This window comes from Castor canadensis, chromosome 13, assembly GCF_047511655.1.
Source record: "Castor canadensis chromosome 13, mCasCan1.hap1v2, whole genome shotgun sequence".
Taxonomy (NCBI): Eukaryota; Metazoa; Chordata; class Mammalia; order Rodentia; family Castoridae; genus Castor; species Castor canadensis.
The window spans coordinates 36,721,581-36,745,151 of NC_133398.1; the positions used below are offsets into that span (position 1 = coordinate 36,721,581).

Consider the following 23,571-nt stretch of genomic DNA (forward strand, 5'->3'; position numbering starts at 1 on the left):
TGTGCATAGGAGTGAGAAAAAGGCATTGTTAAAAAATCAAACTCAAACCAAGCCTTCCAGAGAACTGTGCTGTTTCCATGTACAGACTCAAGGCAAACGGCTTGCTTGTTTAAGGAAATTATAGGTATTAGCACAAAAATGATTATTATGATTTGTTTCCTGGTCTAAAATGCAAGCTTCATGGAATTAGCCCAAAACTGCAAAGTACGAACCTGTTCTCATCATGAAAGGCAGAGGCTCCTAAATAAAGTTAACCTTGATCGAAAGGCTCATAAGCAGATGCATCATTGCTACTGGGCTGAGGTTTTTTTCCTGTTGTTAACATCAGCCACAATTGGGGCTTCTCCAGAATAGTGAAGTCTATCGTCTCCTTCCTGTGGTCCTCATCTTTCTAAAACCCAGAGTGTCATCTTCAGTGAAGAACAGAGAGGGCTTGAGCTTAGCAAATGGGCAGGGGCCTGGCTTCTCCTTACTGGTGATGACAATGCTACGTGCTAGCCTTTGTTTCCTTATTGTTTCTCAGAGATTAAATGCTAATGTTGACTCAGTTTACCTATAGGGGCTCCCAGTCTAAGTGGGAAAAGTAAATGATAAAGTTAATGACATGGGAGAAGGGACAATTGGGGAACTTTCTAGAAGAGGTCATTGTTGAGCAAGTATCTGAAGGGTAGATAGATAGGATTGGAGGAGAGCAAGGGAGCTGGCACTCAGGTTAGAGGTCTGGAGTCAGGGATAGGTAGAGCATCTGAAGTCACCATAGGCCGTGTGCCTGGCCTGCAGTTGGTGTCCTCCTTTGGGCTCCAGTGCTTTGTTGTGAGGCAAAGAACACAGACCTTAGCATCAGAGGGAACCTGAGTTTGACCCCCTGCTCTGCGGTTTACTCCATGTTTCTCCACCTCAGCGTTCTCATTGTAACACGATGGGGCCAATCATAGTGCCTAAGAGGTGGCATGCACCGTGATCACGATCGAGGACTTTGGAGTCACACTGCTGGGAGCGGGGATTTGAACATATTTGCATGATTTGGGCAACTTGTGCCTCATTTTCATCATCTGTAAAGGGGGATTAGTCCTATTACCCTGTTGGGTTGCAGTGAGGACTACATGAATGAGTGTATTTCATACTTGGAGCCCCCCATGTGTAGGAAGCAAGCAGCACGTGAGAGGTATTTAGACGGTTATTAGGACATGGGGGTGGTTATTGAGAGTACTCTCAATTGCACACCAAGGAGTCAAGTTCACCATGGAAGCCTGGCCCTCTCAGCTTCTTTTAGTGGAGGTTCCCTCACACAGTTTCAGTTTGGCCCTAGGAGCCTTTGGTGAAATGAAGGGATTCCCTCCCAAGGCTGCCTGAGTTTGCTTCTGCAGAGCACTTGTTAAAAAGATCTTTCTGACAGGGATTGGAGGGGCAGAGAGGAGGCCTTTGGGCCTAGGAATGTGTGTGTATGTGTGTGGGGCGTGGGTTGTGTGTTCTGTGCAGCAGTAGGGCCAGAGCTGGCAGTTATGGGTAGGGGCATCCAGGTTCACCTCTGCTCTCATTTTGCCCCTGCCTGAGTGATGTGGCAGCACAAAGAAAGTGTTGTGTCCCCTTCTCATTGCTTTATGGTCCCAGGATAAGCCTTCTGTTCTTCCAACAGCTAAGGAAGAAAATAAACTGTGGGCATCTTGGGATGTTCCCTTCCCTTCCATACCAGGCACTTGAGGATGGGGGTCCTCCTTTTGCACCTCCTCATTCAAGCCCCTCAGCAGCTAAGAGTCCTGCATTCCCTTAGGAGTAATGGGTCTCCTGCCCATTACTAGCCCTGTGGGATGTGACAGCCAGGACCCAGATGGCCTAGGAAAAGCCTGTGGGGTATGGCTACCTGAAGATTGAGCTTTATTTCTGGAACTTTCCTTCCCCTTTCTCCACATTGTTGGGACTTGGAACTGATCATCACCCAGCAGGCAGAGCTAGAGGAGGTCTGGGACTCAGCTGAGCGGAATCTTACCCTTCAGGAGGCGTCAGCTGCTGGCTCCCAGTTCTCCTGCAGAACAGGGGTGTTGTGCTATAAGCCTTGGCAGGACAGCAAGGTGTTCTTAAGATTGCCTTCCTGTCCTTGTATTTGGAAAGACTTGTGAGCTTGTAAATTGCATGCAGGCTGTGGGGGAGGAGGAAATGAATGCTTATTTATTTACTCTTATATACATAATCACTTTCCCTTTCTAATGAACTGGGAGTGAGCTCAGTGCTGACTGTGAAAACAGCATGAGTCAGCCAGGTGATGAGGTCACCAGCAACGCAGACACAAGCGTCCTATGCCCCAGTCAGAGGGGGTCCAGAAGGAAGAAGCAGGGAGGGTCCTGGGGCCTGCACTGGATCAGGCTGGGAGGCACCAGGGCTGGTGACTCCAAGGGACCTTTGTTGGAACTGGAGCCTAGGAGTGCACCCCCAAGATCACTGTGAAGGACAGCAAGAGCACTTCCTCACAGCCAGTTCTGTATGGCAGTGCAGTTGCCACCTCCGGAAATGGTGAGATACCTGTCATGGAGATACCCACCTGGTGGGTTTCAAGCATTAGATGAAGGTCAAATTCCACAGTCCCTGAGCAGCTTTGGGCACTGAAGTTTGGGGCTCACCAAAATTTGGTAAGAGGACAGGAGGAAAGTGGCCACAACAGAAGCTGTGCTTTCTGGCTTCCCTGTGCGCTTGGGGGCTTCCCCTGCTGATCGGCCCCACCTGCAAGTCTTTGGGAGGGGGGGTGGGGAGTGAGGGAGTAGGCCTTAGGCGGAACAGGGGGAGATGAGTCATTAAGCCTTGCAAACTTCTTCTTGAAAGCCCCTTGGTTCCGCTGCAAACGTTTTGCCACAGGCACCATCGCAGATCTGGAAAACCCAGTGAAAGCACCTTGATGTCATTTATCCCCTCAGTGGCCCCAGGAAGCACCTCCGCTGACTTTGGCAGAGCCAGGTTGTGTACCTGCTCCAGTTCATTTGGTTCCACAGGCATTTGTGTCACCAATGTGGGTGGTGGGCCAGGAGCCAAGGGAGACACAACCCTTATGATGCTTACACTCCAATTGGGGGATGAGGCCCTAAGCAGTTAAGTGTGCAACACAGAGTGATGAGTGCCTGGTAGAGGTCTGCACACTCAAGTGTCTTGGGAATACGGGGGAAATCAGGGAGGGCTTCCTGGAAAAGGGAGGACTTTCAGAATCCTTGGCAGTTCTTTCCTCTGGTACTAACAGTTGGATTTAGTAGATGATGGAGTGCTTTTGCAAAGTGGCATTCATAGTCTGTTTATCCAGAAAACTTTTTTTTTCAAGTTTGATTGATTCATTTTTATTTGGTTAGTAGAGACAGAACGCAAAAACCTCATTGCTTTTGGTTTGTTACCTTAAAAGAAATTTAACCCTTTGCTGAGCATGGTGGTGCATGCCTGTAATCCCAGCACTCAGAAGGCTGAGGTAGGAGGATCCTAAGTTAGAAGCAAGTCTGGGCTAAGTAAAACTCAAAACACCAACAGCACCAAACCCCCCACAGTGCAGTAGTATATTGGGGCACTGACATTCACAGACGGGATGCAAAAGCTCCATCATCACAGGTCCGTCCTGTTGGCCTTTCAGAAGACATTTCTTTAAAGTGGTTTTTTTTTTTTACATGTCTGGCCCTGGGAACTCAGCAAATGAATAGAAAGAAGTCTTCCTTACAGAACCTGACATTCTTACTACACTCTCTGTGCCTTCTCAGAACCCTTTGAGATACATCATATATACCCAAGTTACAAATGAGCAGAGGAGCCAAGAACAAGAGGTGCCTGGCACACAGTATGCTCTTAGCCTAGTCAGATTTTAACTCTGTTCTCCTGGTCCCAGTCTTGGTGGGCTTCCTGACCACACTGCCTCTCCTGATGGTGGCCAGGCCTGTGGATTTGGAGGCCTAGGGTAAAATGGGTAACACCTTCAGTGACCCATACGGTGAGGCCTAGGGTTAGCGTGGCCCACGTGAAGGAGAGCCCCATTGCACAGGGCGAGAGCAAAGACTCTGCCTTGATAGGGCACAGACATTGGTGAGGCCTCAGAGTCAAGAGGACCTGAAGGCTCTGGTCCACCTCCTGAGGCCTGGTGAGGGGAGGGTCTTCCCCCAGTTGCATGGGAGTCAGAGGTGAAAACAGATCTCCAGGCTCCCTGCCAGTCAGTGTAAACCATGGTGGCCAAGAAAGAATGACTCCTTAATATGTGCTTTGGTGTGTGGAGATTTTGTGTCCTCAGGTCTAAAACTGTGGATTGTGTCTCCCTCTGGCCTGCAGGTACAGGCCTCTCTCCCCAGCAGGAAAACAGTTGAGTCTGTGGTCAGGGCACTGCATGGAGGAAGACATCTGAACTTTTCCCCAAGGGCTGGCAGTGAAGGCTTCTCAGATTCTAAATCTGCCCCCGGGACTGGGGATTGACATTGAGCTGGCATTGGCACACCTGGGCTCCCCTCTGGAGCTCTTTTTCTGCATCTGCTCACACCCCAGGATTCCAAGGACATAATGGGCCTGCAAGGACATCGCAAACTGGAAAGAGCTAGGCAGATGAGAGGTCTGCTGTTTCCTATGTTTGAAACTTTGAGTCTCTGGAGGAATGGGAAGGGGGGTGTACAAGGAAGAGGAGGCAGAGAGCCTGCTCCTGCCTGTCCTCGGCCTCTTGGATGCTCACATTGTTCCACAGGTGTTTGTTGACTGCTGATGTGAGCCGACAAGCTTGGCCACAAGTTGAACACGTGCTGTCTGGGGCGTTTTTAAATTTAACTTTCTTTATGCAGACTTTCAAAGTAGGCAAAATAGTCTAATTAGCTCTTAGCACCCAGATCAAGTAAATTATAAACTCACTCTAGTTTTGTTTCACCAATACCCATTTTCTCCTCCTCCCCACCAAGTCTACTTTTTCTTTTTATCTTTTTTTTTTTTTTCCAGGAGAACTGGGGTTTGAGCTCCAGGTTTTACGCTTGCAAAGCAGGCATTCTACCACTTAAGCCACACCTCCAGTCCATTTTGCTCTGATTATTTTGGAGATGGGGTCTCACAAACTATTTGCCCAGGCTGGCCTAGAACCCTGATCCTCCCTATCTCAGCCTCCCAAATAGTTAGGATTTTAGGTGCATAGCTACTTTATCTTTTAATGGGGTTTATCGAAATATAATTTTTATACTATAAAATTCACTTACTGTAAAGCATACATTTTTAGTAAATTTAAGGAGCTGTGCAGTCATTATCACTGTCCAGTTTTAGAACACTTCCAGCTCTCCGAAATGCTGGCTTATAGTTAATCCCTGTCCTACCCTTGCTCCAGCCAACCACTGCCTCTGCTTTGTGTGTGTGTAATTTGTGACACCTGGTCATTGCATGTAAGTGGATGTCTCTTCTGTGCGGCTTCTTTCACTGAGCAGAAGGCTTTCAGGCCTCCATGTTGGGGCACCCATCAGCACTTTGACTCTTTTTATTGTTGAGCAAGACTCTAGAAATGAACGATAAACTACATTTTGTTCACTGCACTTTATTTTGAAGTAAACTCCAGACATTGTGTCACTCCATCCATAAGTATCTTGGAATGAATCTAAAAAAAAAAAAAGACAGTAGGGGACGGGGGTCTGGGGACAGACTCCTCTCCTTCCTCAATCTCAGTCCTCAAGCCAGGTCCGGGGGCTCCACTCCCTAATTCTAGCCTCCACCCTCCTATGAATAGGTGTGGAGGTGGGCAGGTCCTTCAGGATGGGAGTGGTCGTCGTGGCTCTGGCCTGGCCAAGGCCCAGCCATAAGCCTGGCAGGGAGCCTGCTCAGCCTCACCCTGTTCAAGAGCCCCCTGGTTGAAGGTCTGAGCAGCCAGCCCTGCAGCCTCGTGTGTCCCCGTGCTGCCCTCTCCTTCATTCTGCTGCCTTCCTTCTCACGTGTCTGTTTCTTCTCTCCTCCATGCTATGACAGTGGTGCCCCGTGCTGATGAGACAATACTTGGTGCAGCCCCAGGCAGTCCTTTTCCAGGTAATTTCCTAGGGACCCAAACGATGTCCTGTGCACGCTGTCCTGGGACACGAGTCTCCCAGAGTCTTTTGTGCTGAGCTTCAAAGAGCTCCCCCTTCCCTATCCTTTATGCTCTCAGGAGCCCGAGAGCAAGCAGGCAACTAGGGCCTAGAATTAAAATCCCACTTTACCCTGGGTCACCTGTGTGGCCTCTCCCGCCAGAACTGGCCTGGCTTGTCTAAGGCCACACAGGTAGCCTGAGACCAGAATCTGGTATCCTTACTCCCAGCTCAGTGTTCCTGGTAAAGGCTATAAATGACACAGAAAAAGAAACAAAACAAAACAACAACAACAAAAAAACAGCCAAGGCAGTGCATCCTCCTCCCTGTTCCTTAGTTTCTCACACTGGGAGAGGTGCCCCCTTAGTGTCTTTCTAGCTCTGACATTTGGAACAGCGATGCTTTACAATAACTGGGTATGGTATGTGTGTGAGGACATGCACACAGCTGGGGCTGGTGGTTTTGACCTTGAGGCCTCATAGAAGTCTATGGCAATAGGCAGAGGACATTTCATCACCACTGGTTACATTAGAATGGGAAGTCTAAATTTCTGACCTCAGCTCATTTTTCTTCTTGGGTCATGGTCAAGGATAGCACCAGGGGGTCCCACTGGGGAGGGAGCATAAAGAATCTGAAGAAATGTGGAACACAGCTGTGGCTGGGGTAGGTGGGAGGGAGCAACATACCCAAGGGGGTAGGTGACCAACACATGTGTGACTCTGCGTGGTACTCTACTGGTCGGCCTGGGCTTCCCAAGTAACTGTGAGAAATAGAAGTACATTGTCATCACAACCAGGAGAAAGGCACCAGAATGCCTGTTCTTCTCTTTCTCTTTCATCTTCCTTATTTCTTTTTTTCTCACCCTTCTTTCTCTCCCAGCTTCCACTTTCACAAATGTCTTGAGGTGGCCCACAAAATAAGCAATTATACCTATTTAAGTAAATCTGAAAAAAGGATCAGAAATTTTGTAGAGAAAAGGGGAAGGTGGTTGCACCAGGAGCCAGCAATGAAGTGGTTGTGGTGGTTGAGCCTGAATTTGACTGAGTTTCCTGGCAGCTAAAGCAAAAGAGGATATGCAGTGTTTTTTTTAATATTGTTGTTCAGTCAGAGGCAAATTAATGATTCATTGGGGCAAAGAAACTTCTTTTCTGGTACTGAATTACAGCAGGGATGAGCAAGGAATTTGAATATTCTAATGGGCAGTGTTTCCAGAGTTTTTAAAAAGTATCTTTTTTTTAATTGCCCTCAACAAATGCATTCACCATGTGTTTTTGCATCATACAGCAGTGAAGGCACTTCCCCAGGAGCTTTACCTAGTGTTGGACATTTTCTCCAGTCACCTGCCTTGAGAGATAGAGGTGGGAGAAGGGCAGTAGAAGTTAGCATTTCACTTGCAGCTGCTGTTCAAGCACTTTCCAGTTAATTCTCCAGAACTGTGACTTATATCATGGTGCTGTCTCATTCATTCATTCAACAAACACTTAGGAGGTGTAGGGATGTTCCATGTTCCATACTCTCAAGGCAACCTAGTGGGAGACAGACAAACAGCCATGACACATGGTAGGAAAATGCCACAAAGTTCAAAGAAGAGAGCTCTTCTCTGTAGAGCTCTAGGGCCAGGAATGGCTTCACCAAAGACGTACATTTGAGCTGGGTCTTGTGGACAAGGTAGGAGCTCTCTAGGTGACTGAGATGGGCCTGGAAGGGCAGACAGGGTGGCGCCTGTAAGATCAGAGGAGCAACCAGTGCAGCAGTGCTTTCAGGGACCCAAGAGATTGAGAAAAATGAAGTTTCCCTTAAAAAATCACAGGCAGTGATGACTTGGGGACAATTAAACACCCAAACTAAATGCCAGCACCCCCTGGCTCATGCAGAAGCGTTGTATTTGCTGTGGAATACATCAAAGAAGAGAGGCTGAGCTCTGGGTCAGCCCTGCCAGTTGGTGACAATGGAAAGCACAAGTGACAAAGGGCAGCCAAGCCCTTGTTTCTGAGTCCCACTGTCCTCAAGCCGTGGCTCTTCAGGGAGATTCACTTTGCCTTCTGGAAGATAGTGGTGGCTGAGTGGAATTTTGGACCTCCCACTACATGAGTCACAAAGGTTGAAGATTTCAAGTCTTGAAAAAATGATCCAAAGCCAACTATTGGAGTGACTGGGTGAACTTTGCTTGATACTGAAGGTATTGACTAAAACAAAATCAAGTAGCAATTTCCATTTGGAAATTAAATACGTTAAGAGGCAGGAAATACCCATTGGCCACACTTTCTGCAATTCTCTTATGCCATGTTGGCTCTTTCTGCTTGGGGGAGATGAGGCTTCCCCTGTAGACCCAGCTACCAGCTATGCAGCCATGTTGGAGAGGGTAGGTCTTGGAGGAGGTGGGGAGGACTGGGGCGCTGACTCTTGACCAGATGCTGCTGGGCCCTGGGAAGGAGCACTCATCCATTGCTCATCCATGTATTCATGGAGCCAGCCTTTCCTAGTCCAAGTCCAGCGGCTCTGCCTTTCTACCTCCATCCTTCATACTTCCACCCCTTCCAACCATGCAGCATCTGGGTCTGCCTCACTCCTGTCCCTCACTCCTGTCCCCTCACCTCTGAGCTTTCCTTTAGCTGTTCCCTCAGCCTGGGGACAGGGCTTGCTTAGTCCCAGTTAAATATGGCCTATCCCCCCAAAACCTTTCCTGACTATTCCCCACTCCATGAAAATGAACAGCAAAGGCTTTTCTCCCTCTCGATGGCAGATCTGGGGCTATGTGTCTGTCTCCTGGGGGTTTGTGGATAAGGTTCAAAGAGCATGTCTGGTCTTGGACACCATCTTACACACATCAAGGCTTAGTAAATGTGGAACAAATGCACACCCACTAGGCTCAGGCCTCCACTAGGGTATTCAGGACACAGAAGGAAGGGAAGGAACGTAAAACTCTAGAAGATGCCATGCAGGAGGACTCCTCCCATCTTGGCACATGGCAATGCCCTGAAGGAGCTGCTTCTGGTGAGTGTTACTTCCAAAGTCACTCTTAGCAAGCTAAGGGGCTAATGCCATGACCAAGTTCATTTCCAAGTATGAAGTCTAGGCAGTAACCTTTTCCCAGCAGCTTCCTGCTGCAGGCAGTGAAGACAGTGTTTTTCAAATATTGCTGCTTGTAAGTGATAGCAAGAAATACATTTCATCTCCACCTAAGTACCAGACATACCCACTGTTGTGTGAAACAAAGATTCACAATGTAAGACTTGCCTTGTCTATGGATGAGAGCCTTGGGTATTTTCTGTCCTATTCCCTTCTAATTTCATTAAAAATTATTGAGACCAGTGGAGTGGTTTCACCATTGTACTGGGTCAGGACCCACAGTGGGAAGATTATTAAGGTAATTGTTGAGACGTCAGAGTGAGATGGACCCAGGTGCAAATCCTGACTCTGGCACCTGCAAGTTGTGTGCCTTCAGGCAAATCCCTTTCCTTGCATAATGGAAGTCTCAGACTCTTCACTGGTAAAATGGGATAGCAGAGCCTATTTCATGGAGGCACTATGAGATGAGAAGGGAGAACACCAGTCAATTCTGGCACCAGGAAGTGCCTGATACATGAGAGCTTTGATGCACTTGTGAAGATTATGGTTGTTATTTCCCTGGCACCATGTGGCAGGGCCAGCAGGTGGAGTGGGACTCAGCTTCTGTCCTTACAGGGATCATGAACCCTGCACAAGCTTCTTTGGACAAAAAAGCACTCCTTTCCTTTCCCTGAAGGGCAAGCTAGTGCCCATGGATTTTTGGTTGACCATGTGAGATGCCTTTGCTCTTTGCATTTAGGTCTCTAATCCACCTGGGATTGATTTTTATGTCTGGTGCAAAGATCCAATTTCTTTCTTCCCCCTGTTTCTGAATGGATAACCAGCTACCCCTGCACTGTTTATTAAAGACTCCATCCTTTCTTGCTGATTTGTATGTCTCCTCTCCCATATATCAAGGTTCCATATATGCACAGATCAGTTTCTGGCCCCGATTCTGTTTCATTGGTCTATTTATCTGTCTCTGTGCCAATACCACACTGTCTTAATTACTGTAGCTTTGTAGTGATTCCTGGTATAGGTAGGCTTGTTTCCCCCAGCCTTGTTCTTCTCTTCTGGAAGTTCCTGGGCATGCTTTGGCCTGGGCTTTTCTCAAAAATTAGCCTCTTCTGGAAGATGATGGATGAGCCCCCAGGGCTCTGACCAAACTGTCCTAAGCAAGTAGCATCTCAGGGCACCTGGGCCTGCAGCCCCTCCTGGACTCACTGTTGCCATCAGCCGTGGCTCACATTGAAGCTGCCAGGAAGTGCTTTCTAACTGGTTTGCAGAGAAATACACCACGAAGGGAATGAGCCTAAGTCCCTCTGCCGACCATTTACCCAGTCGCTCCTTTGGTTTCCCTCAAGTAGCTCAGTCCTTAACATCCAACCCAGGGTGCCAGAAACCCCTTTCCGAAGACTGATTGCCTTCTGTCCCTGCCTGTCAAGGACATAACCCTATCCAGGCAGGGCTGTGTCCTTCATTGGCAATGCCAGGGTCCTGAGAAGCTCCCCACACCAAAGCGTGGCCCATACAGCCAAATTCTTTGGCTCAGTTGTCTGCATATGTTTTCTTTAACTGTAAGTAGTCCAGGGGGTTGGGTGGAAGAAGAGACAAGTTACTTATGCTTCTAATTTAGTCTGTCCTTGAATGAGTTAGGCTGGTATCTTCACTGCCTTCCCTGGAGACCATCCTGACAATGGCTTGGATGGCAAGGAAATGACTCATTGCAAGTTCCAATTTCATGAAATGACTTAAAGAAAGGGGCATGACTCACGGGCCAATGCACGTGGTTATTGTGGGGTTGGTAAATTAGATGTGCAAACTCCAGAGTATTCAGTACACAGGTATTTACATGCTTCTGGAATTCAAAAAACACTTGCCCTGATATGTTAGATTTAGGGTGAGAGTTTATGGTGACCCATTCCCTGGACTGTGATTCTATCTGGTCTCCCATGGACAAAGTCCTTCTACCCTCAGGTCTCAGTTTGCCCATCTCTGAAACCTGGTGATCGCCCAGGTTCCCTTTAACCCTGTTTCTGTGATTCTATCCTGGATTTGAGCGCACAGAAATCAGAACCATCCTGAACATCCTCTTGACAAGAAGACGCTCACTTCCACCTTGCTTGGTCACCAGTGTCTCCCTCCCTGCTGTGAGGAGGATGGCTGTCTGCCAGCTGGGGCTGGGCTGGGGGAACCTGCAGGCCACAGAGAGCCAGCTGTAACTTCTTGTGAGCCTGCATGGACCCCTCCTGCCCACCTCTTCACCTGGGGACAGTTGTTGATGCTGGATAGCTGTCTTGTTCTGTCCAACTGAGTCTGCCCTTTCAACAAGGGGATTCTACAGCACCCCCGACCCCTGTTGGGCCTCAGCACAGGCCTAGCCTAGGCCAGATTGGTGCTGAGTCCAGAGCATGGAGGTGCATTTGACTAGGGTGCTTCAGAGTCTGGCACTGAGATTACTCTGTTTCCTCTTTCAGACTACCGAGTATTCAGCCATGGCCTCGCTGGCTGGAGGGCTGGATGACATGAAGGCCAACCTGACCAGCCCCACCCCCGCTGACATCGGGAGCAGTGTGCCAGGCCCACAGTCCTACCCCATTGTGACAGGTGAGGACACCTGGTATGTGTGTGGGAGAGTAGGAGGGAGAGAGAGAGAGAGACAGAGAGAGAGAGAGACAGAGAGAGAGACAGAGAGAAAGAGAGAGGGGAGAGAGGAGAGAGAGGAGAGAGAAGAGAGAGAAGAGAGAAAGGAAGAGAGAATGTGTGCATGATGTGGGTGGGAAGATGGCTTGTTGATGCTTTTGGCCATAACTGGCGATTTTTTCTTTAATGAGGATATGAGGGTGTGTAACAGGTCATGTGGCAATTGCTGGGGCCACCAGTTGTGCCTGTGATGAGACATGACTATACATTGTCCTGATAAAGCCAGAAGAGAACAAATGCCAAAGGAACTGAGGGACAGGTAGAGGGACGGGGAACCTCCTGTCAAAGGTGCCCCTGGGAGTGGGGCCAAGTGTTCAGAGGTCTGGGATTTCTCCCTCTTGTGAGCAGGGTGGCCCTGGTCATATTAGTATCAAGGATTGGTGGGACTCCTCTCAGGCTGTCATCAGCATTTCAAATTTCCAGACAAAGGCTGAGTCAAGAAGGGCAGGAAGCTTAGGCCAGAAGTGCTGGGTATAAGCCAAGCAGCTGCCTTTCTGGAAGGCCTGTGACTGGCATCAGGTGTCAGTGTGAAGCATGCAGGTCCTCATCCTGGGGCACAGCTCAATAGAAGAGCACTTGCCTAGCATGCTCCAGCCCTGGGTTCCATCCCCATTGTGGCCTCCACTCACTGCTGGGTTTGAACCTACTGTTTACTAGTGTGTAATCTCTGGGAAGTCAGGTAAGAATTCCAGTCTGGGCTTTTCAGTGTACGGGACTATTGCGAGGATGAAAAATTCAGATTCACATAGACAAGATGCTTGAAATTACCTGGTACATGGTAAGCACCCAACAAATATGTCTGCTGTTACTCTTCACAGAACCCTTTCATGTTACTGGCCGCTATGGAGCTCACAGCTGCAGAGGGACCCCCCCCCCCACACACCCCAGACCCCAGAAGCCCTGGGACAGACTCAGCGGTCAGCTCTGGGAGGGTGTCCAACCTGGCAGGCAGGAGGCACTCTCCAATATTGTACATATAGACAATGGGGGACTGGTGGGTTGCACATAGGTCAGAACCTTGGGGTCCAGCCTGGGGTGACAGGATGCCTTTGCAGGCTGGTGGGCAGGACATAGTAAATAGTGACAGGGACAAGGATTCTTAGACGTGCATGTGGGCTGTGGTACCTCAGGGAATGTGAGGACTGGACTTGGGCTAGAACTTTAAGAGTAGGGATGGGTGAGACAGGTTCTCAGCCCAGGGGTCCCTTAGGCCTGAGCAGCAGGGCAGGGAGGCCCAGCTCTGAGACCTGAGTGGTCAGGTCAGCACTGGGGCTCAGGATGAAGCAGCTGGGGCCTGTTTGCAAGCCTGGGTCCTACATGGGGAGTCATGAGTGACTTGGTCCCTGTGCACCTGACATGGGCAGAACCTGTAGTATAGCTGAGCCTGCAGGTAGGGAGTGAATACTGGAGTCACAGGTGTTCCCTGAGGTCCTCTGTGCTGGTGTCACCAGGGCCCATGATGAGCAGTACCCCATTTTCCAGATGCAGAAGCAAGACTCAGAGAGAGCAGCGACCTGTCTAGTCTTCAGGGTGAGGGGACAGTTAGAACTGACTCTCTGCCTCCAAAAACTTGAGAATTGTTCTTTTCAGGGAACTACAGACAATTAGGAGGTGTGTGTGTGGGAGGGAGAATCATGATCATAGTCACTGTCACTTGACTGAGTGCTTGTTTACTGAGTACCAAGCACCTGCTATGGGAGCTCCTTCTGTCCTCAGGGGACTCTGGGAGGTGGGTCCTGTTATCATCACGTCTATTTCCCATGCAAATTGCCTAAGATCAAAGCCACTGAGTGGTGGTGCCACAATCCAACACTTGAGTCTGTGCCACAAGGATAATCTGGGGGCCCACCCCAGTACTGCTACTCCCTTGTCTGTCTTTGGACACATCCCAGAGCTTCAGTTTTTCCATCTGTGAAATGGCCCAGGCCACTCAGGCTCTTTGTGATGTCCAAATGAGATCCTGGAGGAGACTGCGTTTCAGAGGGAGGGCTTGGGGCTGGAATGTGGGGTCCTGGGAAACTTGGCTGGGGCAGAACCCAAGATGACTTTACATCCATTTTCACACATGCTTATGGGTGGCTTATAGTCCAGTGAGTGTTGAGTCTGGGGTCACCTTTCTGAGTCTCCATAGAAGTGAGAAGCAGGTAGCCAGCTCACCAAAAGGCTAATCTAGTTGAGCTCACATAGGGCTTTTAGAAATGTTGAGTCAACTCTTTAAAAAAAAAAAAAAAACTGTGTTTCTGGCTTCCCTTGACAAATCAGAAGAGCTGCCATGGGGCCATATTCCCACAAAGTCATGGAAGCTTAGTAGCAGTCACCCCTCAAGACAGGTCTCCACAGCCCCAGCTAATGAGTCCCTCATTTATCTTATACCCCTAGCCTAGAAAGGACTGTGGATTGAACACCCTGACCCAGGAGGTTGGTGCTAAGGGCCTTCTGGATAGTTTGGGCATCTTGGAGTCTATACAAGTCTTTAATAAATCCAGCAGCAAGTCTGGGCATGGAATGGGTTTTTAGGTAAACCCTTCACCAAAGATCTGTTTGAATTTTGATTTTTCCATTTTAAAGTCATATTATAGACCAGAGTCAGAATTACACTTAATTTTGAAATGTTAGAACTATTTTAATTAGCCACATAATCACTGGCTTTCTTATAAATAAACAGTTGTTAGCATAATAGAAGAAAAGAGCCCTTAAACAACAAAAATATAAATAATACCTAGGAATAAATTGAACTTTAAAACTCTGTTAAGAATAACTGGAGCAATGTTGCTTGCTTTTAGACTGAATATTGTAAAGGTGCCAACTCCCCAAGTAATCCAATAATTCAAAGCAATCCAAAGGAAAAGACCAACAGATTTTCTTGAATTTGTCAAAACAGTGCTAAGTACTAGATAAATGCTCTAAAATAGCTAGAAAACTTCTGTAATGAAAATGAATAGAAGTCTGAGCACATTTAAAACATATGATAAAACTATAATAACTAGAATTATTATTGAAACTGAAGACTGACAAATGGACCAGCACAGAGCATCCCTATCTCACTCTTGATATCAAAATAAATAGGTCATTGAAGGATGGGCATGGTAATTACCCTGACTTGATGATGACACATTGTACACGTGTCAAAGCATCACAATATACCCCATAAATATGTGTAATTATGTATCAGTTGAAAGTAAATTCTAGGTTGACCAAAACTTTAAGTGGAAAAAAAATGAAACCATAATATAACTAGAAAAAAAAAACACAAAGGAAAATAAGAAAGGTCTTTTAAAAATATGTTCCAAATACAAGTCCAGCTCTGGTGGCTCATGCCTGTAATCCTGGCTACTTGAGAGCCTAAGATTGGGAGGATCATGGTTCAAGGCCAGCCTGGGAAAATAGTTCTTAAGACCCCCATCTCCAAAATAAATAGAGCAAAATGGACCGTAGGTGTGGTTCAAGCCCTACAGTGCCTGCTTTGCAAATGTGAAGCCCTGGGTTCAAACTCCAGTCCCACCAAAAAAAAAAAGGTCCAAATACAGAAAATAAAAAATATATAAATAATATAAATCCTTTGTATATGTGTAAAAACATCCAAAAGACCAAAACTGACAAAACTGTGGTGGGAGAGGGGGAGTGAAATACAGATGACAGAATTAATTTCCTTAATTTATAAAGAGCTTTTAAAAGTGAATAAAAAATATCAATAGATAAAAGAGGCAAAGGATATGAATTGGGAAAAAATGCAGATGCCTCAATGGTATAGAAAGGATATGGACTGACTCATAACTTTAAAGCTGAGAATGAAAAGAGTCATGAGGCACTTCAAAAACAATACCATTCACTTAGTGAAGATTAACACAGTGTCAGAAAGGCACCCGAAATGGTATTTCCATATGCTATCCTATCGGGGTATGAGTTGATGCAATTTCTTTTGGAGGGAAACTTGGAAATATCTATGAAAAGTTTAAATATGCATAATCTATCTTCTGACCCAGTACTTTTATATACACTTTAAGGAATTTATTTCACATGGTATATTCACAATGATATCTATGTATGTATGATAATCATGTAATTATTTATAATGGCAAACAAATATAAACTCTACCAATAGGAGCTGGCAAATGGATTATGACTCACATAAAAAATATTATGCAACTATCAAAAATAAGTAAAACTGTGTTGATCTGAATCAATGTCTAAGATGTAAAAAGCAGGTTGTAGACTAATATTCCATTTATTTAAAAATATAATATAGCATTACGATGTAGAGAAAATACAAAATGTAATTAAATGCAAACATTTAATTAACACTCAGACACACACATGAACTGTGTAGCAGATGCTTACATGTGAAGACTCAGTAGAAAAAAATCTCTGAGCCCTGCCTCTGCATTAGGGCATGCAAGGGGTGCACTGATGTGGGGGTCTTCACCCTACCCCCACCCAGAGTCCCTTTGTGACAAAAGTATTTACAGGGCCTGTCTTCATATCTACCTTCAAATAAAATCAATGCCCTAACTATGAGGTAAAGGGGAAAAACAAGCAAAATTACTTATAATTAAATAACACGTACTTGATATGTACATACTCTGAATGTCTAAACACAATGAAGTGGTTCTGGACTTTCCCAGAACCAAAATACCATGCATGCAGCTGCCTGGAACACAAACCTATGGAGGTGAGGGTGTGGACTGCCATGAGGCTCATCCTTGGGCATGATTTTACAACAGGAGAGGAACTGAACTCTTGGCAAAGTCCCAAGTAAAACAAAGTCCCATGTTTGCTCTATTTACACAGTGGTTGCATTCCTAGAAAATTCCGAGAATATGAGACCATGGAAATTGCAAGTTCACATTTATATGTAAATGAAGCTCCGTTCTAGATTCAAATAACTGTAAACAGATTTTTCACCTGCTTGAAAGCTTTGCAGGACGCAACAATAGTGCAGAATGAAGAAAAATTCTTCATTGTATGGGACTATTCTCCTGTAAGCCAGGAATGCCCATTTTAAAAGCCTAGCAGAATTTCAAAATGCCCTCTAGGGGGCAGTTACTGGCCTTACAGAGAACTGTTTGAACCCCTAGAGGGAAGTCTCTGGAGAACAGATGGTGCCTCCATGTCACACAGGGGTTGTTCATTTAACTCACCTGTGTTAGTGACTATGCTGGCAAAGTTCTGAAGTCTTCAGGAGAAGTCAGGGTCTTCATATCCACCCCGGTCCTTAGCTCCTCTCAACAGGGTCCCAAACACAGCAGGTGCTCAGTAGGACTTACCTGGGGCCTGGGTGTGGGGCTCCCAGAGCTGGTCCATCCCCGCTGTCACACTCCAGGCGGCCCAGGGAAGATCTCATTAGAGAACAAGTCGATTGCTCTCCATCGTTTATATGCCACATTAAATATTAAGCTAAACCCCTGCTCTACCAGCCAGGGCCACGGTTCAGAAACTGCAAACTGGTGACATGCCCAGCCGGTTCCCGCACTGTCAGCAGTTTGGGCCTGTCCTGATTGGGACTAATTATCTGCAGGTGTGTCCTTGGGCCACAGGCCTGCTGATGGGGCAGCTACTGAGCCTACAATGCCAGAGAAGACAGCGGGTGGGGTGCCCCACTCCTAGCTTCTGCCCACCTCCCCACTGGCCAAGTAGCTGGCAGTCTTGCCTCCACCTGGGCCCACCTGACCTTTTGCCTGGGTGAACAAAGGGTGGGGCCAGCCTGTGTCCTTGTTGACCTCTTCCCTTAGGGACCATATCTTCATATCAGCAGAATGGAATGATGGGAGCAGACTGAGTGGTCCTGGGGTACAAGTTTGGGAGGCACTGGCTTGGTAGGTGACCCATTTAAACAATGAAGGCCATGCTGAGCCAAAACAGACAGAGTAGCTGCCAAGCCACTGAGTCCACCAGCTCCGATTTATTGCATTAACTACAGCACCATTAGTCAGCATCCCAAACTTGACAACCCTAAGACGTCTCTGAGGGCTGAGGAAGGAGCTTTGGGGCAGCAGTCAGAGGAGTGTGTTTAAGCCTGGGTGTTACCACCCACCTGCCTATCTTTGGGAAAATTCATCATTCTCTCTGAGCCTCGGTTTTTCTAGCTATGAAAGAAGTGGCAATTTCTGCCCTACCCGCTGCCTCGGCTGTTTGTTTGTTTGTTTAGTTTTTTGCTGTGCTGGGATGAATCCAGGACCTTGTGTATGTGAGGCAAGCCCTCTACTATTGAGCTGCATCTCTAGCCCTCCCTTGTTGGCTTTCAGGATAAAATGAGTTAGAGGGAGGAGACCATTCAAGGGCCACCAAAGGAGCACCTAAGTGTGTGTGGGCAGCTGTGGTAGGAGGTTGGAGGGGCTCAGGAACCCACTGTTGGTACTTCCTGGCCTTCCTTAGAGCAAATGTCCTGACTCCCCAAGGCCAGGATGGGAGGATCACAAGGTCCAACTCCTCACTTCACAGCTGGGGAGACCAAGGCCCAGAGAGGGAAGGTGACCTGCTTAAAGCCACATCCAGTGACTTACAGCTGGGACTGGGGCTCCCCTAGGGCCCTGGCCCCCACAAGCTGCTGCTGTCTGTGGTCAGATGGACTTCAAAGCATGCCATTCAAATCATGCCATTCAAATCCCGCAGGCATTGCTTTCAGCACGTACTTGATAATGTCAGCAGGAAAATCAGAGTGCCTGAACTTGAAACTGGCTTCGCCATATTCTAGCTGGGTGACTTGGGCAAGTTATTGCCCTCCAGCCCAAGTTCCCCATCTGTGAATTGCAGTCAGCACTTGAGCTCTGTCATGGATTCTTATAAGAATTACAGGAGGGGGTCCCTGCAGAGTGCTAAGCGGTGAACACTCATTGCATGGGAGCTATCAATACATTTCCAGGATCTTGTACCAACGAGTGCTTTACCTCTGTCCCAGAGGCATAAGACAAAGAGAAACTGACCCAGTGACAATTCTCCGTGTGGCATTGTAATCTCCTGGGGGACTCTCAAAGGTTCCTGACTCCACAGAAATCCACAGAAAGGGGTTATGCCCGTGGAGACCCCATCAGGACCTCTGACTGAGGTACGGGGGAGCAGAGGTCTGGATGCCAGTGAGGGACTCTTTCTCGTGTGTTTGGAGTCCTGTGTCCGTAATCAGGTGCAGTGACATCTGATGCGTGTCTTGGGGTTTTTGAGAAACACTCAAAATGAGTATGTGTTGTTGATACACCTTGGGGAGTCTTCACGCCGAGGAGGCAGCTCTGGCCATGTGGTGGGACCCTGTCTGCGCTGAGTGACTCGGGAGCTCTCCTGAGGAGGCTTCCACTCGGGTGCGCTCTGCCTCCTCACCGTGTTTCCTCTGCCAGGCGCCAGGCAGCTGTGAATGTGGTTGTTCATCTTTCCGTGGGGAGCACCTCCTTTGACCCACTTTTTATGAGCCTTTTTGAGGCTCATCAGATGCAACTAAATACCTCTTTCCTCAGAGTGAAGTCATAATGAATAATGAAAGCAAGAAGATGAGACATGCCTGTGTACCCAGACGGCCGAAGGTGTGCTGTGAAAAATTGCAGTAAAAGCTGTAATACGGGTGGTAGCCAGGACTGTGTGCTCAGTCACGAGCTTCCTGCAGAAGATGCCAGGCTATGGGAGTGGCTTTGTGCCCTGGAAAGGGTGGGTAGTGCCAGTATTACTGTCAGGCTTTCACTCAGTGCCAGGCTGGGAGTATGATGGTGATCCTGGGGACAACACTTGCCATCACTGGGCTTGCCTGCTGGGGAGAGCCAGCCAACTCACAGTATGCACAGAATGAACTTGCAGTGTAATTTTATAATGGTACGTGCTCTGGAGAAAAGAAATGAAGGGAGAGAGTAGTGAGAGGCTAGGGTTGTGTGGTGGTGGTAAATGGGGTGTGGTGGGGGCCACAGAGCCTCTCCAGAAAGGTGGAAATTGATCTGAGATCTAAATGAGAAGCTATGGGACAAGGTGGGGAAAAGGAATTCCAGCAGAAGAGATAGCCTCAGAAAATGCCCTTTAAATGCACACAGGAATGCGTGGATGAAATATGTAAAGGGTGGGTCCATTTTTCAGTTCTTTCTCTGCTGTTTGTTGGGCCCCACCAATAAATCAGACCATGGGGCTCTCAGAGTCAGTGGAAGCCTTGGAAGTCAGGTAGCCTGGTCTTCACCTGGCCCAGATTAGTACTATATCAGGACTTGGTCATCTCTGGTGATGGGGATTTCACTATCTCAAAGTCAAAGAACCTTCAAAGATTCCTTGAAGTTGTTTTCAGACAAAGGGGTTTCCTTTCAATTTTGATGCATCTATGCCATGAACTCATAGACCCAGGCACTGCCCAACATATCCCTCAGCCTGGCATGTGGGCCCCAAGGTTCAGCCCAAAGCCTGTTTGATCTGCATGTTGATTTTCTTAAACATTAAAAAAAAAATTATCCTACCTGCTTGGGAGCCTGAGATTGGGAGTATCGCCATTTGAGGCCAGCCCTGGCAAGAAAGTTTGTGAGACTCCATCTCAATGGACATAAATGTGGGCATGGAGCTGTACACCTGTCATCTTACTGACAGGGAAATGAATAAAATAGGCAGATCACAGTCCAGGCAGGACAAAAAGCAAGACTCTATCTCAAAAATAACCAGAGCAAAATGGGCTGGAGGCATGGCTCAAGCAGTAGAATTCCTGCATAGCAAGCATGAAACCCTGAGTTCAAACCCCAGTACTGCCAAAAAAAAAAAAAAGACTTTTTGGCCAGGCATGGTGGTGTACTCCTGTAATCAGGAGGATCACAGTTAGAGTTCAGTTCAGGCAAAAAGTTCATGAGATCCCCATCTTAATCGATTAAAAGCAGGGTATTTGATCTAAGATTAACATTCCTTTCTTAAAAACTTGGAGGATTTGTTTCTCTTGGGTGGACATGCCCATGTGGCTACTCAGGGAAAGTCAGAAGTAGCTACCCCTTTTAGATGCCCCAGTCAGCACCTGGCCATCCCTCTTGCTTACCTGGTTTGCTGACACTTGCAGGGATCTGAGTTTCCAACCCTGCACTCACACCTGACCCCATCCTTCCTGTCTCCTCTTACTCTCAGTCATGCCCAACAGACCCCCTCTGTGGCAAGCCAGGAAGGTCTGCCATGCTCCCTCCAGCTGGCCTTTTCTGTCCCTGCCTCCAGGCCTGTGCTCAGGCTGTTTGATTGCCCAGAGTAACTGTTTTAGGATCAGGTTAGTGCATAAACCACCCTCGGGGGCAGGAAGGGGGTGAGGCAGGGAGAAGGGCCTGGAGCACCAAAGGCAAACACACTGGGGTGTTTTGTCCCAGTGCAGTGAATCATACTTTCTCCAAACTCAGCAATAGCAGTGGACTACTTCAGGGCATCACCACCCAGATTGAGCCAGGATTGGGCTGCTACAAGAAAACTTGACTTCCAAGATTTGAACTGCCTCCTGAGATAGAGGGCTGTTCTCATTCTAGCACCATACAGGGTGAATTCCACTGGGGTTTAAAGCATTTGTTTTTACATTGTTAAAGAGAGTCACAATTATAGATTCTTAGATTCCTAGAAACTTGGAATTTTGGAGTCTTGATGTTTGTGAGGATACTCAAAGTCTCAGAGATGCCAGAGGTCTGATCATTTTAAAGCTAGAATGAACTCAACCATCTTCATAATTAAAATGCACATCAAAGAAAACTAGGATTTGCTTTCAGGCTAGCACAGTATTCCCAGGAACTATTTGTTGAATAAATGAATTAATATTTGTGTAAACTGCAGTGTCAATTAAAAAAAATAATTTCAGCAGAAAGTGCTCTACTTGTTTCTGACCTTGTACTTTGTAGGATAAAAACAAAGCCGGACGGCCCTCCTGGTGTGCACTCATAGATTCTTACACTTGTGGGCAGCTTGGAAGCCGACCTTTCCAAATAGCCCTACAGCAGGTCTCTGGGCCTCCAGTTTCCCGCCCACCTCCTGTGATCCATCGTCCTAAAATAGTGATTTCATTAGCTGGTTCTCCTGGCCAGAGATCTCCAATGCAGTCTCATTGTCTGGAGGAGAAAAGGTGCCAAATGATAGCGCGTGGGTGATTTGTAGAGCTACTGCCATGAATCATTTAATCACTCATTCATTCACTTATCTCTCCATCAAAACTGGACTCTTCCTTCAGGTTAGACTAGACCTTACCCTGAGGGTTGTACAGTCCTTGCTCTTAAACTCAGTCCAATAGGAGTGGGCAAACATAGACAAGGCAAAACAATGCAAAGCCGAAAAGGCAATGATAGTACCCGGGAGAAGCCATGTGCTTTGAGGGCATGGAGAAGGGAACAGTGACTTCTCTTTGGCCTTGAGGTTAGGGAAAGGGTTTGTGGGGGAGGCGATGTCTGAGCTGTTCCAGGATGCCGTGTGCTCTTGGTTTCCCTGCTCTAATGTTTGGTTTAATCTCTCATCATCCCTTTTCTTAAAAATAATTTCTTTTATAACCAAAAAGTAGCAAGTTCATCCTAAAATAAATTCCAGTGCTCTTTCCTTCATGCTAGGCTCAGCCTTCACCCTTCCAGAATAGCGTTTTCCCTCATCCCTCAGCCTGACAGCTCCACCCCCATCTCAGAAGCTGCCCAGTGGAACCTTCCATCCAGGCCTAACTTTTTATCTTCTTCTAACCCAGTCAGGCCCAATTCTGACTCCAAGCCATGGCTTTTTCTGGGTTCTCTGCTTCTATTGTGCCCAGAGGTGGCAGCAGCCTGCTGAGAAAGAAAGAATGGTGGGTGACTTGACATAGCATCATAAGTCTTCATCCTGGGTCTACCATAACTCCTGGGAACTTGGAGACTGCCCTTCCCTCACTGAGCCTCAGTTTTCACATCTGCCATGACAGAAGTGTAATCCTGGTTCAATCCCTCCTTGAAGGACTGTAGTAAAGAGAGATAATGTATCTAAGTGTCCAGTGTGCTGTAAGGAGCCCTTGTGAGCTCACAGAGAGCCTCCCACCCGACTGTGCCAGAGGCTCAGGGCCTTCCCCCAGCCCCCAGAAGGAATATGGATAAGAGCTGGTCCAGGGCTTTGCCTATGAAAGGCTCTGAGGACACCTGCTAAGGGACTTAGGAACACGAGGCTCCCAGTCTCTGCTCATGTGCCTTCAGCACATGTCTCCTGAGAGCAGTCCCCAGGTGCTACCTCCTGGAGGAGGCCATCCCCAATTACCCCAGTCAGAAGTTATGTCCCTTCATCTGGGCCTGGAACCAGCCCTCCATTATGCTCACAATCCCATTGTGCCTCAATTTATGATTCTTTGTGTCCTGCCTAACTTTCTGCTTAGGCTGTGAGATTCTGAATTGTCTATGCCTCCTCCAGCCCAGCCTAGTGTGGGGCTTGGAATATAGTAAGTAGGAACTCAGGAAGTGATGGATGGATGGATGGATGGATGGATAAACAATTCTGATTGGCTGTTACTAATCACCTCATACTCCACCCTCCTAGGTCATTGTCAAGGTTATTGATATAATTCACACACTCACATACTAATCTTTGGTGAGCCAAAAGGCACATATGATTTCAAGATATTATCATAATTATTATTTCTCTCCAAATGCATTAGCTTCTACTGCTCCCCTCCTCCAATGTTCACAGACAAGGAAAAACCTCTCTCTAATTTATCTCTATGAGCTTTATTTTCATTATCAGAGAGGCCATAGAAGTACTACTTTTATCCTGACAAGGTCTGTAAATGTTTGGTAAGCTGCTGTCAGCCTGAATCTTTAGGAGTACCTGCTACCTATCGGGACAAGCCTGTCCAGAGGAGGGTCTACCTTTCAGACCCACTTGT

The 23,571-nt window shown here is 47.4% G+C and overlaps 1 protein-coding gene and 1 long non-coding RNA gene across 6 annotated transcripts in view; one reads left to right on the forward strand and one right to left on the reverse strand.

Moving 5' to 3' along the window:
* Pax5 (paired box 5) overlaps positions 1-23,571 on the forward strand; it is a 189,487-nt gene that overhangs the window by 95,537 nt on the left and 70,379 nt on the right. For all 4 annotated transcript variants that reach the window (XM_074051446.1, XM_020158166.2, XM_074051449.1 and 1 more), the window contains exon 7: positions 11,558-11,687. In XM_074051446.1, coding sequence (XP_073907547.1) covers positions 11,558-11,687 — 130 coding nt within the window. The remainder of the gene's footprint in view (positions 1-11,557; positions 11,688-23,571) is intronic.
* LOC141415403 (uncharacterized) lies at positions 5,502-17,263 on the reverse strand. 2 transcript variants are annotated; one of them, XR_012440381.1, is made up of 5 exons: positions 16,922-17,263; positions 7,346-7,558; positions 6,719-6,792; positions 5,803-6,002; positions 5,502-5,572 (listed from the first exon to the last, which is right to left on the reverse strand). It is a non-coding gene; the product is annotated as an uncharacterized lncRNA (long non-coding RNA). The 2 variants fall into 2 exon arrangements; XR_012440380.1 differs by lacking the exon at positions 5,502-5,572 and having other exon boundaries at positions 5,598-6,002; positions 16,922-17,262.